General features: G+C 36.0%; 1 protein-coding gene and 1 long non-coding RNA gene across 3 annotated transcripts; one reads left to right on the forward strand and one right to left on the reverse strand.

Annotated features, from left to right (window-relative positions):
• The first annotated feature begins 411 nt into the window (after positions 1 to 411).
• On the forward strand, positions 412 to 4,477 carry LOC149892696 (uncharacterized). The gene is made up of 2 exons (XR_016450172.1): positions 412 to 508; positions 1,316 to 4,477. It is a non-coding gene; the product is annotated as an uncharacterized LOC149892696 (long non-coding RNA).
• LOC149892697 (uncharacterized) lies at positions 1,156 to 8,422 on the reverse strand. 2 transcript variants are annotated; one of them, XM_090080108.1, is made up of 5 exons: positions 8,369 to 8,422; positions 2,297 to 5,116; positions 1,998 to 2,063; positions 1,682 to 1,738; positions 1,156 to 1,523 (listed from the first exon to the last, which is right to left on the reverse strand). In XM_090080108.1, the coding sequence occupies exons 2-5, from the start codon at positions 5,085 to 5,087 to the stop codon at positions 1,204 to 1,206; spliced, it is 3,234 nt and encodes a 1,077-aa protein (XP_089936234.1). In that variant the 5' UTR covers positions 5,088 to 5,116; positions 8,369 to 8,422; the 3' UTR covers positions 1,156 to 1,203. The 2 variants fall into 2 exon arrangements, with proteins under 2 accessions (XP_089936234.1, XP_089936233.1); XM_090080107.1 differs by having other exon boundaries at positions 2,297 to 8,402.
• Between the last annotated feature and the right edge of the window lie 6,843 nt (positions 8,423 to 15,265).

A 15,265-nucleotide genomic window follows, 5' to 3' on the forward strand; every position in this document is an offset into this window, starting at 1 on the left:
CTGCATACAAAACCAACAACATAATATTCTACTAGAAAAGTTAGCCTAGTTTCCTTCTTTTAAGTTTAGATTATGTAGCTTGACATCACAAAACACAAAAAGGCAAGATAAAATACAAGGTAAACGTAAAATAAAATAGAAGTCAAACAAAAGTTAGGTTGCATAAATACAAAAACTGCATTGCCAAAAATAGAATTTGTTGTCTAGAAAGACCTTTTAAACTTTGTTTCTTTCGTTTTTTGACTTAGTGAATCGCGATCTGGTTTTTCTTAGGCGCGCTTGTTTCTTAGTTGTTTTTTTTGTAAAGAAACTTTATTCAGACGTTTTTTTTTACGCAACTCCTTTAACATTATTTTTAACAAAGTATTCTTTTATACGTGTTTACATTGAAATAAAACCCTTTGCGTAAATAGAGATAAATTAGAGAGCAAAAGTACATAAAAAGCCTCGCTACTTTGCAGAAGAAGAATTGGATGGCAAGATTCGTGTGCTTTCTCTTTCGTTTAAGGTACTTCTTGAATATTTTTTCAAAGAAAAGTTAGCGTAGTTTTCCCCTTTTAAGTTTAGCTTACGCAGCTTGACATCACAAAACGCAAAAACCAATAAGGCATGATAAAATACAAGATAAACGTAAAATAAAATAGAAGTGAAACAAAAGTTAGACTGCATAAAAACAAAAAAAAAAAAAAAAACATAATATACTTCTATGTATGTTTACATTGATCTAAACAAAATCCTTTGTGTAAAGATATGAAAAAATAGAGAGTAAGAGTTCATAAAAAAGCCTCGCTATTTTGCTGAAGAAGAAATGGATGTCTAGATCTTTTAAAATAAGGAACTTTTTGATTTCTTTTTCCGAAAAATGGTTGGAGCAGTTTTCCTTTTTTAAATTTCACTTATGCAGTTTAACATCACAGGAAATATTATTTTGCTTTTTAACAAACTCTTAAAAACATCAGAAGTAATTCTAAATGCAACTCTATTAAAAGTTTTCACAGAATAACAAAACGACTTCTTTTTTTTTTTTTTAAAGATAAAAAAAAGTTTGAACTATCTTTAAATAAGAAATGTGAGAACAGTTTAACAGAACTTCTTGTTTATTATGTCTTTAGCGAAACAGATAAAAATATTTGCAAAAGCATAGATAAAACAAACTACACAAAAGGCCCATCTTTATTGCCAAACTGAACAAACTTATCTAAACTACATAAATGGTTTCACGATATTGCCATATTGAACAAACTTTTCTAAACTACCCTCTTTTTGAATTTTTAGCTTCATGTTTTTAATTTTGTCTTTAATATGGCTTTGGTAGGAGTACTTTTGCAAGACATGAATGAGCTTGTCACTGCTATGATTTGCCAAGATGCCAAGGTAATCTTTGTACGAGCAACTTGAGCTTACATCTGTAAACACGTCTTGCAAGATGTATGCCAACACCAAAGCTGCACATCGTGGAAAACTTCTGGTGTTGAACCATTCGTTGTGGCCAGGGCAAGCATTCAGCTCTTCAACTATTTCATCTAAAATTTTACAAACTCAAGTCATAACACAAAGTGATTAAATCAAATATTCATTTGGTTCTGAAGTAAGACAAGATTTATTCTGTTTTTTTATTTATTTTTTTTTTGTTGACCTTATTGTTTGCACTGATAGCAATAACTGGTTTTTGAAAGATTACCTAAATGGCATTGGCTAACTTCTGCTTTGTTTTCCTTTGTTCTTGGCTGAGTTGATCCTGAAATAAAATAAAACCATGTTCATTTTTCTAATTCATAAAAACCATCAACAGTTTCTAAGTGTTAGAGATGATAACAAGCTGTGCATGATTTCTAACGGTGATGTTTCTAACTTCATCATTAGAAATCGGGTAGACACAACTTTCTAAAAGTGCACTTAGCAATGATGGCTAGTTTTTGTTAACAGTTAACCATCTGAAATTGTGCAAGAAGAGGTTTGTGTTTATATATCTTTGTATAAATTAGGTTTTACATTACCGATGAGTTCTTGAGTGAAAGATGGCATTTCCAACTTGATTTTTTTTCTTCTTGGATCTTTTACTTCTAAAACATAATCAGTTTTAGTATCATTCACTTGTATAAACATTTAAGCAATCACAGAATTAGTCCTGCAACAAATACATACACACTTCTGTGTTGTTTTTTTGTTTTGTTTTGTTTTTTTTACAGCTCTAACAATAACAATAGGGCAAGGAGTTGATTTGGGCATTTTCATTTTTTGAAAGCGTGTTGAGATTTGCATAAAAATCAAAAATCAAAAATCAAAAAGAATTTACCTCTGGATGTAGAGGCAAGACTTTGGCTAAATAGGCTACCAACAGATTGAACAGCATAAGGTGAGAGCTGCTTTGCAAGAACAGTACCAGCCTGTTGGACAGGAACAGCTGAAACTGGATCAGATGAAAGAAACAAACTGGGTTTGGCCAATGTTTGCTGAAAAGCAACAAGGCTAGGAGTCAGAGGAACAGAAAAGACCTCTTTTGAAGGACAGAAAGCGACTTGCTGAGAAGGAGAAGCAGAAACAGGTTTGGCAACCACTTGCTCATTAAAGTAAACTGGAGAAAGTTTTGCATGGTGTTCAATAAAATCCGGTTCATCAGGAAATAATGTTAATGCAAGAGGAGAACAAGCTGTGCCAACAGGAACAGCTAGAGTCTGATCTACATCCATACAAACAGCTTGTTCGTTAGGAACTAGTTGTGCAAGAGCAGGGGATAGTTCAAGAACTGGACCAGCGATTGTTTGTTCAGATGGAACAGACGAAACAGGAGTTGAGGTAGGTTCACACAAGAAATCTACGGCATGGTCGTTGCTATCCTCTAAAGGAACATTGTTTTCTACAGCTGGAGAAAACGGAACCACTGTGGTACAGCTGAAAGTAGCAGCACATTCTTCAGAGTCAGAACCGGAGTCTAAATCTTCCTCAAAGATGTCCTCAACCTCATGAAAACCGTACTCCTCTGCATTAGTTTGGAGCCAGTCCATCACATCCTTCTCCTTCTTTGGTGGTCTCTCAGACTTTTCAACAGTCAAAGACTCTATGACTCCGAAGGACTGTCCGATGCCCAGGGCAAAGCGCAACTCCTCTGCAGCGTTCCACTGGGACACATAAAAGCTATCCATTGTGTTCCTGCTGTGCTTCATGTAGAGTGTAGCAAACCGCTCGCGATCTTCTTTGCTGTTGTTGGCAAAGTAAGTGGCTATCGAACCGCGAATGCAAGTGGGAGTAAGACGCTTCATGGGAATGTTTACTTGGCTTTTTCTGAAGCAGGACGTCAGGCAAGAGGAGATAGCAGAGGAACCCATCTGGTAAACAGGCACTCTAGTTGCACCGAGTGTCACACATTCGTCTTTGTTGGGTCTCATCGATGGAAAAAGGGGCCTGTAGCAGTCGCTCAACTCCAAAACAGTCTTGGTGTCTGCAGCCATGTAGTGAGAGTCGTTGACAAGAAGGTCTCTGTATCTCAGCAAATAAATATCGATCAACACTTTCAAGTCGTTCGGCACTAGAATGTTTTTGGCTCCGTACTTGTATGCTGTTTTGTAGCGCTCTTGCACAATGCAATATCCACACTCACTCTTCTCAGCAGCCATGTAGTCTCTAATGTTTAAAAGAGCAATGTTAGATTTTCTTAAACTGTTAATTACAGTGACAGAGAGCAGAAGATGGTTTCGTAGAGACACAGCATTGTCTCTAGTCGGTGTAAGAGACGGCTTTCTAATCGATTCCACTAACTGTCTTACGTATGCAGACTTGCCATATTCGTTCAGCAAACTGACATTGATGATGTTGATGCATTTTTTGCTTTTCACAAGGCTCCTCCTCAAAGAACGAAAGGGCCTCAGCACTTTTTGTAACTCCTCCACCTTGCAGCGCAAACGTCGGATGGCCTCATGAGAAAGTCCGAAATAGACATTCCTGGCTTCACTGAAACGAAACAGGAGACAAAGGTAGACAAGGCGGTTGTACAACGTGTGACAAGACATGGCTTTTGTTTGGTCAAGTTCACTCAGCTTGGAATTGAGCTGAATGTTTTTAAAGTGCATGGAAAAGTATCTATCCTCCAAAACGTTGGAATTGGTGAGAGCGTTCGGGTGCAGCGTCAGCGTGCTGTCACAACATGTCAATATTTCAACAACTGCATTTTTGTAGATCTTTGCTTGTGACAAAGTGTTGTTGTTGGCTACCACAAGCCACTTTTCAAAATCTCTGAAGAGCTCATCTGCTGACTGGTAATAAAAGTGAAAAGCATCTTTGTCCAGCTGAAACAAGAGTCTCTTATCTTCTGTCAAGACGGAGGAGTTGGAAACCAAGTGCTTTAAGGAATTAAAATCAGAGTCTAGGACGGATTCGGTGTTCAGCTCTTTGTTTTCTACAGAGGTGCAGTGGTTTGCAGAAGGAGCCTCGGACGAACCAGCAACTGATGAGGGCAAGCTTAAAAGAGGATCAGAGGAAAGAACCGGAGAAGAAAAAGAGGAGGAAGGCCCAGGAGCAGAGGATGCAGAGCCTGATGCAGACGCTTGTTCAGCTACTGGCTTAATACCAAAGAAGGCAGGTCGAATAAATTGAGGGACATAGAGCTTGTCGTTGTCGTATCGCTTTGCCTCTGCAATCTTTTGTTTGATCGTCTTGGAATCGTAGAAATGAGTCTCTTTCAAGTGTATGTCCAGTCGGTCGTAATACTTCCAACATTGCAAACAGGGGTAAGGTTTTGGACAGCCGGACTTGCGTTCGAGACGAGCATGCTGAAACTTCCTGACCATTGCAGAGTAAAAGATGGAAGCTTCATCCAAAGTCCAAGAATGATCTTTTTTAGTCAAGTGTCTTTTAATGCTTGTGGAGGAATGTTTGCACAAAGGCATCGGACAGCTAACAGCGTACCTCTTCTTGGTACCATAGAAAGGTACAACCCTGTTTACGGAGCCACACGCTGCAACTAATGCGGCCCTGACTTTGTTTTTGAGCTTTAAGTCTCTCTGTTCTTGTGACTGCCTTCTTTTCTTTTTTTTCGCTTTAGAGTTCGGAGAAGGGGCAACAACAGTGTTGTTTTCTTGTGAAGAAGACATGTTCAGGTGTTTGTTTGCAACGGTTTATGCTAAAAAAAAGAAGACAGTTAGTGAGAGTGTTTTTCTTCTGCCTGCATCCTGGAATCCTGGAATGTTTACAACTGCAGGGAAGAGCTGTGTTTTTTCGAATCCTCTGCAAAAGAGAAAAAAGAAAGAAAAGAGAGCAACAAGAAGAAACAAAGTTTCCACTAGCAAATGAAAAAGAATGAGAGCAACTAGCATTACATGCATGGTGGCAGCAGTGATTGCTATTATGAGAAGGAGAATGAGAAAAAAAAAAAAAAAAAAGAAACAAATAAATAAAGAGATGGAGTTTGAGAGGATCTCGCAACCATATGACTCAAAGAAAGAAACTGTGTTGAAAAAAGGCAAGAGAGGGCAAATAGAACTTGCTAACAAGGACAAATGACAGACATAACTACAACAGTAACAACTCTCATTGCAAGCATAATAACAACAGCATCAGCATCACTGACTCAGAGAGTGTTGACATAACAAAAAAGAAAACAAAAGTACAAGCCAAGTGGGGGAACATTAACAAACACTCATTGCAACTATAACAACAACAACAACAACAGCAACAGCATCACTGACTCAGAGGGTATTGATAAAAAAAAACAAGCAAAACAAAAACAAACAAAAAAACAAATAAAAAAACAAAACAAGCAAATTGGGTGAACAGTAACAACTCTCATTGCAAGCATAATAACAACAACAGCATCAGCATCAGCATCACTGACTCAGAGAGTGTTGACAAAATAAAATAGACAATAAGCAAGCAAAGTGGGTGAACAGTAACAACTCTCACTGCAAGCATAATAACAACAACAGCATCAGCATCAGCATCACTGACTCAGAGAGTGTTGATAAAATAAAACAGATTATAAACAAACAAAGTGGGTGAACAGTAACAGCTCTCATTGAAAGCATAATAACAACAACAGCATCACTAACTCAGAGGATATATAAAAAAACAAACAAACAAACAAACAAAACAAAAACAAAAAAAAAACAAGCAAAGTGGCTGAACAGTAACAGCTATCATTGCAAGTAAAATAACAACAACAGCATCAGCAACATCATCACTGACTCAGAGAGTGGTGATAAAATAAAACAGATTAAAAAACAAGCAAAGTGGCTAAACAGTAACAACTATAAATACAAGTAAAATGACAAAAGCAGCAACAGCATCACTAACTCGCAGGGTGTTGATAAAAAAAAAAGCAACAAACAAATAAAGCAAGCAAAGTGGGTGAACATTAACACTCATTGCAACTATAATAACACCAACAGCAACAGCATCAGTGACTCAAAGGGTGTTGATAAACAAAAACAAAGGCACAAACAAAACAAGCAGAGTGGGTGAACATTAACAACACTTATTGCAAGCATAATAACAACAACAGCATCAGCATCACTGACTCAGAGAGTGTTGATAAAATAAAATAGATTATAAACATGCCAAGTTTGTGAACATTAACAAACACTCATTGCAACTATAACAACGACTACAGCAACAGCATCACTTACTCAGAGAGTGTTGAGAAAAAAAACAACAAAAAAAACAAAAACAAAACAAAACAGAAAACAGAAGTACAAGCCAAGGGGGGGAACATTAACAAACACTCATTGCAACTATAACAACAACAACAGCAACAGCATCACTTACTCAGAGGATATTGATAAAAAAAACAAACAAACAAACAAACAAAACAAGCAAAGTGGCTGAACAGTAACAGCTATCATTGCAAGTAAAATAACAACAACAGCATCAGCAACATCATCACTGACTCAGAGAGTGGTGATAAAATAAAACAGATTAAAAAACAAGCAAAGTGGCTGAACAGTAACAACTATAAATACAAGTAAAATGACAAAAGCAGCAACAGCATCACTAACTCGCAGGGTGTTGATAAAAAAAAAAAGCAACAAACAAACAAAGCAAGCAAAGTGGGTGAACATTAACACTCATTGCAACTATAATAACACCAACAGCAACAGCATCAGTGACTCAAAGGGTGTTGATAAACAAAAACAAAAGCACAAACAAAACAAGCAAAGTGGGTGAACATTAGCAACACTTATTGCAAGCACAATAACAACAACAGCATCAGCATCACTGACTCAGAGAGTGTTGATAAAACAAAATAGATTATAAACAAGCCAAGTTGGTGAACATTAACAAACACTCATTGCAACTGTAATAAGAACAACAGCAACAGCATCACTGACACAAAGGGTGTTGATAAACAAAAACAAAAACACAAGCAAAGTGGGTGAACATTAACAACACTCATTGCAACTATAACAACAACAACAGCAACAGCATCACTGGCTCAAAGGGTGTTGATAAAATAAAGAAATAAAAACAAAACAAGCAAAGTGGGTGAACAGTAACAACTCCCATTGCAAGCATAATAACGACAACAGCAACAGCAACACCATCACTGACTCAGAGAGTGTTGATAAAATAAAATAGATTATAAACAAGCCAAGTTGGTGAACATTAACAAACACTCATTGCAACTATAACAACGACTACAGCAACAGCATCACTTACTCAGAGAGTGTTGAGAAAAAAAAAACAAAAACAAAAAAAAAACAAAACAAAACAGAAAACAAAAGTACAAGCCAAGTGGGGGAACATTAACAAACACTCATTGCAACTGTAACAACAACAACAGCAACAGCATCACTTACTCAGAGAGTGTTTATAAATAAAACAAAAAACAAAAACAAGAAACAAAAATACAAGCCAAGTGGGTGATTACTAACAGCGCTAACAGCAGCAACAACAGTGTCTTTAGAAACAACAAACAAGTACAACAGCAACAACTGCTTTTACAGAGTATAACAATAACAACAACATGGCACTAACAACAACAAAAGGGTTGGAATAAAAACCTGTAGGCAAAAGGAGAGCTGCATTCAGACAAGATCGATTACAAAGAGGCTCTTCTTTAGGACAGAGGAGAAACTGCTTTTGAGGGACAGAGGGACTTTTGTTGTTGTGGTTGTTGTTGTTGTTGTGCAGAAACCAACAAACTTTTATTGAACCGAATATAACCGAATATAACCGAAAGTCTTGTTTGCTTCTGTTTTGTGCCATCAAGAAGGGAAAACAAAACATCACAAAACAAACGAAGCAAACGAAACAAACAAACAAACAAACGAACGAAACAAACAAACAAAAAAAAAAAAATTAAAAAAATTAACAAACAAACAAACAAACAAACAAGCAAACAAACAAAAACAAATAAGAAAAACAGAAAACGCAGTACCGAAACCTCGCCATTTTTTATCCTTCCTCAAGCTTTCTCTGGGCGCCAAAGACCGAGAAAGTTGAGCAAACGTGACGTTGAGGGGGGGGAGGGGGGTACTTAAGGACAGCAGACCGACCAATGGCACGCTTAGGAGAGACCCACGTGAATGCTACATTTTCTTTCTATGTACGCTGAATCCGCTCAAAGTCTGGAATTTCCAGCATTCACGTGTCATCACTCCAGCCACCAGATTGGCCCACACTTTGCACACTTTCAAGACTAGAAACTCACTTGTGCTCAATTTGAGCAAAAAAAAAAAAAAACTAAGTCTCGCATGGCGACAACTTTTCCAAAAGCAAACAAAGGCAAACGAAGGCAAACGAAGAAAAAACAAAAACAAATAAACAAAAACAAAACCGAATAGGGAGAGAGAGATTGAGTCGACTCATTTCTTTCGACTGCCTTAAACGAGAAGTCTAAAACGTTTAAAAGTTGAAAACTAAGTTTTTTAAATGAACTGCACCGAAAAAACTTTACGACAGTTTAGCTGGTTAAAAACGCAGAGGAAAATATTTTATAAAATTTAAGCGTTCTAAAGATGTCCATTTTTGTTTTTGTTTTTTTTATTTTGGTTTGTTTCTGGCTTGTTTCTTTCTTTAAATTCTAGCGATCGAGCATATTTGAACGGTTTCATCAACCTGTCGGCGCACGTGCTCGAGAGCTAGAACTTTGATTGCTTTTGTTGTTGAGAATTGAGAATGTCCGAGCAGGTTTTTTTATCGATTTCATCGCTTGTGGCGAGGCAAAAATCAAAACGCTTTTTGGACGAAAGAAAAGAGATTAAAAGGAAAAAAGAGAAGAAAAAAAAAACAAAAAAATAGGTTATGTGTTATGAACATTTATTTTCTCACGCGATGACGTCTAGTTTTGTTAGAGTAATTAAAATATGGTATCAAGTTTGTAATTTCTATCTTATTTTTAGTTACGGATAATTGCCAATTATGTCACGTTTAGTATACACAACGCTGTTTTCTTAATAGCAATATGATACAAACAAGTTATAAAAAAAAAAGCGTTCGCTCGATCTTCCTTAGTCAGTTGAACAAAAAGAAATTTTCACAACATATGATTGATTTGGTTGTCCTAGCAAGCTGTTTTAGCAAACGACTAGAGGTTGCAACTGTTGTTCATTGAAAACGAAAAATCTAGCGTCAGCAAGAAATTTTTGAATACATAATGTACACAAAAGTGGCACTTACAAATGAAAATGTAAAAAAAAACTGTTTACCTTGATGCCAGACTCGCAGAGATGTTGTCGCTCGTTGCTATCGACTGCGAACAGCTTTGTTGTTTTTCGAAGTGCCTCTTCATTCTACTTATAGCCGAAGTTTTGGCTTCGAAAAAAAATACGAACGTCGTTAAGCTCAACGAGCTGCTTTAATTGTTGTTCGTGCGAAAACGAAATGCTTAAAACGGATAAAAGTGTTGGCGTAATTACACTTTTCGACCGCGATGCAGTTTGTCAACTCTAGCGTACTTTTTTGGCTCGTGGAGCAAAAGCCTCATGATAATAGCAAAGGCTTAAAATGTCTTAACATGTCAGCAAAGGCTTAATATGCTTAATAAACTGTGGTTAAGCTTTTGCGGTGCAGTTCATTTACAACTTAATTTGCAACTTGCTGGCACAAGCAAACGTTTATGACTTCTCGTTTAAGACAGTTGAGCGAAATCAGTCGACTCACTCATTCTCCCTTTTCTGTTTTGTTTTTGTTTTGTTTTTTTGTTTTTGTTTTTGTTTTTGTTTGTTTTTTTTTTTTCTTTGTTTGTCTTTTGTTTAAAATGTAAAAAACTCGAAAGGAAAGTTGTTGCTTTGTTTGCTTATTGAAAGTTTTCGCCAGTTGCAAGACTTAGTTTTGTTTTTGTTTACTTATTAAAATATCGAGGAAAATATTTGAGGACATCGCATTCTAATGGTGCCTTTATAACAACATCTAACGATTTAACGTTTAATGTTGTGCTCAAAAAAAAAATTCCTTTTATATCTCTCAATGGTCTCCAACGATAAAACTGCCGACCAATCGCAACGATTAAACAGCCAACCAATGGCAGCTCAATGGTCTCCAAACAAGAGACTGCCGACCAATGGCAGCTCAGTGGTTTGAGAAGTGAGATCATTCGATTTCCTTTTATTATCTCCAGTTTGAACTAGTGCTTGGCTTGTGGTGCAGAAACTAAAACTTCCCGTTTTTGTATTTTGTTTTGAATTTCTTTGCTTTGAGCTTTTTAATCGATCGATAGCTTTAGGAGAAAAGAAGAAACCCCTCTGACGAAGTCTTGGCTTTTTTAAAAACGCTCAAATTTTGGCAAACAAATCTCATACGAAACGCTACTTTGATGTCAAGCTTTCGTTACTCCCTACTCCCTTCTAGCGGAGGGCGGCAAAAAGGTGTTGCATCCTAGAGCTAAAAGTGAGGAGGGAAGCAAGTTTTTTTTTCGTTTTGTTTGCTTTTTTATGTTTTTTGTTTTTTTGAGGGGGGAGAGTTAGAGGGTAAGGGGGTTAGGATTAGAGGGGGTTGGGGTTACGGTTTGGAAACCTGGGGACGAGGATATCAAGCAGGAGTTTAGTGTTAAGGTTAAAGGGCCCACGAGGGGCGTCCTTCAATTGTAAAATGCCTTTAGACGCACGTGTCTAGTCGTCTCGTTGCATCGACCTAGAGGAGTTTTCTGATAGATCTTGCGCTTTGGGCTCAGTTAATCGGTCTGTATCCATTGTAAACACGGTGTCTGCCGTTAGAAAATCGTTAACCAGGCGTTTGTGAGCTTTAACAACCATCCCTTTGAGTTTAAAACGAACGTTTCTTCAAAAGCCACTCGAGATGGAGGTACTCACGGAGGTTTGTTACGGTAACAACCCTGTGGTTTGCCATCTTCTTTCTTTCCGCAGCGTCGCAAACGCATCGGCCGGTCTCTTAGGTGACGAAAAAACGTCTGATCTCTCGACTGGAATGCTTAACGTACTAAGATTAGTAGAGTTAGTACTAAGAGTTGCATCTGGCCGCCGTAATTTTCTTCGATGATGTCTTGAAAATTTCGTGACGTCGTTTTCAAACCTCTAGGGTCGATTTTAACCTTCGACCTTAAAGTCGATTTTAGCCTTCGGTGTGGCTCTGTACAACTTTTGCGGTGAAAAAGCTTGCGCGGAGTCTACAGTTGTATTTAGCCGACAGACGCTGGCAACGCAGAAACAGAATGACTCTTGGGCGGCGCAAACCGAGCGTTCAGCAAATTTCTAGCATTTTACGTCAAAGCGGACAATCTGCACGACAAATAAAGCTAACTTTCTCGTTGCAACAGTTAGTCACTGGATCGTTGGACGAGTGTGTACAGCTGTTTTGCGTCGAAAGCCGACCGGTGGTCGGATGCGACTCTTCTTTTCATTCGAAAATCAGAACCTGGCCATCAGTCGTGTATCACCATCGAATGCTTAATGTAGTGATTTCTCGAAACGACAAAAGCTTGTAAAACAAACAGCTTCGCTGTACTGTTGCCTAATATGTTAACGGATGGCCAGGAACAACCTTGGTCTGTAATGAATGAGTTCGTTTTTCCATTCGAGGCACTAATTACTGCAGTTTTAAAAGTCACCTAAAGTATAAGCTCATCTCTCCATTCAAGAAAAACAAGCATCAGAGTTTCGGAAAGTTTGCATGCACGACACCACCATCGATGATACTTAAACAAACAGAAAATGAATTGCAAAACAGAACCACTGAATTGCAAAACATAACAACGGACAGCTTGTAAAATGCATGGTGATGAGCTTCTTCAATCCAATCAAGGAACCAAGCATCACAGTTTCGGCAATGGTGCATGTGCAAATCAGCAAACTGTGATACTTAATCAAACAACTTCACTGTTTTGCTTAGTTTAAGAACGGATGGCTAAGAACAACCTCGTTAGTGAGTATGAAGTCATCTCTTCATTCCAGGAATTAATAATAATCAGAGTTTTAGAAGTCTCTTACGTGCGATACTACTATCAACGGTACTTAATCAAACAGCCTCTCAGAATGGCCTAGTTTGAGAACGGAAGGCTAGGAACAACCTTAGTAGTGAGTCATCAGTTCAACTTTTCATTCAAGGAATTAAGCATCTAAAATCTGAAAAATAAAAAGAAGAGCTCTTTGTTAGAAGTTCTTATTTTTATTTTTCCTCAACTTCTATTTCTTTTCTTTTTTTACTTTTTTTTTTTTAATGATAGTTTTTCTTTTTTTTTATCTATTTTGTTCGTTTAAATTAATACAACAGGCGTTTTAGGTCGTTTCTGTAACATTATTTAACACTTTAAATTGTAATAAATATTTGAACAGAAGAAAATCCCTTTCGTAACGTTAAAATGTCATAAGAACATTTCATCTTTACCAAATACGCTTGTAAAAATAGTTTCACTTTTAAAGTTTGTTGTATATGTCTTTTAATTTAGTGAATCGCAATTTGGATTTTCTTAGGCGCACATCTACTTTAGTTGCTTTTTCTTAAAGAAAGGTCACCAGAGTTTTCTTACACAGCCCCTGCAGCATAATCTTTAACAAAATACTCTTTTGAAAAGTTTTACATTGAAATAAACAAAAGCCATTTGCGTAAGTAGAGATAACTTAGAGAATAAAAAGTGCATAAACGCCTCGCTACTTTGATGAAGAAGAAACGGATGACTAAATGCAACTTTTTAATTTCGTGTGCTATCTCTTTCGATTAAGGTACTTTTTGAATATTTTTTCAAAGAAATGTTAGCGTAGTTTTCCTTTTTTAAATTTAAATCATGTTTAAAGGTAGTTTTTGAATGTTTTTTCAAAGAAATGTTAGCGTAGTTTTCATCTATTAAATTTAAATCATGTTTAAAGGTAGTTTTTGAATGTTTTTTCAAAGAAATGTTAGCGTAGTTTTCATCTATTAAATCTAAATCATGTTTAAAGGTAGTTTTCGAATATTTTTTCAAAGAATTGTTAGCGTAGTTTTCCTCTTTTAGATCTAGCTTATGTTTAAGGTAGTTTTTGAGTATTTTTTCAAAGAAAAGTTAGCGTAGTTTTCCTCTTTTAGATCTAGCTTATGTTTAAGGTAGTTTTTGAGTATTTTTTCAAAGAAAAGTTAGCGTAGTTTTCCTCTTTTAGATCTAGCTTATGTTTAAGGTAGTTTTTAAATATTTTTTTAAAGAAAAGTTAGCATAGTTTTCCTCTTTTGGATATAGCTTATGTTTAAGGTAGTTTTTAAATATTTTTTTTAAAGAAAAGTTAGCGTAGTTTTCCTCCTTTAGATCTAGCTTATAATTCAGGTAGTTTTTGAATATTTTTTCAAATAAAAATTAGCAAAGTATAGTTTATTTAGCATGACATCACAAAATACTAAACTCAAAAAGGCAAGATAAAGTATAAGATAAACGTAAAATAAGATATAGATGAAACAAATGTTAGGCTGCATAAAATCAAAAACTGCATTGCCTATCATAAACACAAATGTCTAGTGAGAGCTTTTAAAGGTCGTTCTTTTCGTCTTTTAATTTGGTGAATCGCGATTTGAATTTTCTAAGGCGCACATGTCTTTCAGTTGCTTTTTTCTTAAGGAAAGGTCGCCAGAGTTTTTTTACGCAGCTCCTGCAGCATAATCTTTAACAAAATACTCTTTTGTATATCATTACATAGAAATAAACAAAAACCATATGCGTAAACAGAGATAAATTAGAACGCAAAAGTGCATAAAAAGCCTCGCTACTTTGCTATAGAAGAAGTGGATGACTAGATACAACTTTGTAAATTCGTGCACTACCTCAATGGATTAAGGTATTTTTCGAAAGTTTTTTAAAAGCATAAATAGCGTAGTCTTCCTCTTTTAAATCTAGCTTATGTCTAAGGCAGTTTTTGAATAGATTTTCAAAGAAAGGTTAGCGTACTTTTCCACTTTTAAGTTTAGCTTATGTAGCTTGACAAAACAACACACAAAAAGACAAGATAAAGTATCAGATAAACGTAAAATAAAATATAAATGAAACTAAAGTTAGGCTGCATAAAAAACAAACAACTTAATAATCTACTAGACATGTTTAAGTTGAATTAAGTAAAGTCCTTTGCGCAAATTTGGGTAAATAAGAGAGTAAAAATCCATAAAAAGAAGAAGTGGATGAGTAGATACAATTTTTTAAATTTGTGTGCTATCTCTATTGAATAAGGTAGTTTTCGAGAGTTTTTTCAAAGCAAAATTAGCGTAGTGTTCCTCTTTTAAATCTAGATTATCTCAAAAATAGATTTCGAATAGTTTTTCAAAGAAAGGTTAGCGCAGCTTTCCTCTTTTAACATTAGCTTATGTAGCTTGACATCACAGAACACAAAAAGATAAAATAAAATATAAGACAAACGTAAAATGAAAAATAGATGTAGCTAAAGTTAGGCAGCATAAAAAACCAACAACATAATAATCTACTAGGCATGTTTAAATTGAATTAAATAAAATCCTTTGCGCAAAAATAGGTATGTTAGAGAGTAAAAGCGCATAGAAAGCCTCGCTACTTTGCTGTGAAAGAAGTGGATGACTAGATACAACTTTTTAAAATCCTGTGCTATCTCTATCGATTAAGGTAGTTTTCGAAAGATTTTTCAAAGCAAAAATAGCGTAGTCTTTCTCTTTTAAATCTAGATTATGTCTAAGGTAGTTTTTGAACAGCTTTTCAAAGAAAGGTTAGCGTAGCTTTCCTCTTTTAAGTTTAATCTCTCTAGCTTGACATCACAAAACACAAAATTCAAAAAGACAAAATAAAATATAAGATAACGTAAAATAAAATATAGATGAAGCTAAAGTTAGACTGCATAAAAAAACAACAACGTAATAACCTACTAGAATCTAATAAAACCCTATGCACAAATGTAGG

The sequence above is a fragment of the Hydra viridissima genome, unplaced genomic scaffold (genome assembly GCF_058129835.1).
Source record: "Hydra viridissima isolate aposymbiotic clone 2 unplaced genomic scaffold, HvirCarnegie_v1 scaffold_2, whole genome shotgun sequence".
In the NCBI taxonomy this organism is placed as follows: domain Eukaryota; kingdom Metazoa; phylum Cnidaria; class Hydrozoa; order Anthoathecata; family Hydridae; genus Hydra; species Hydra viridissima.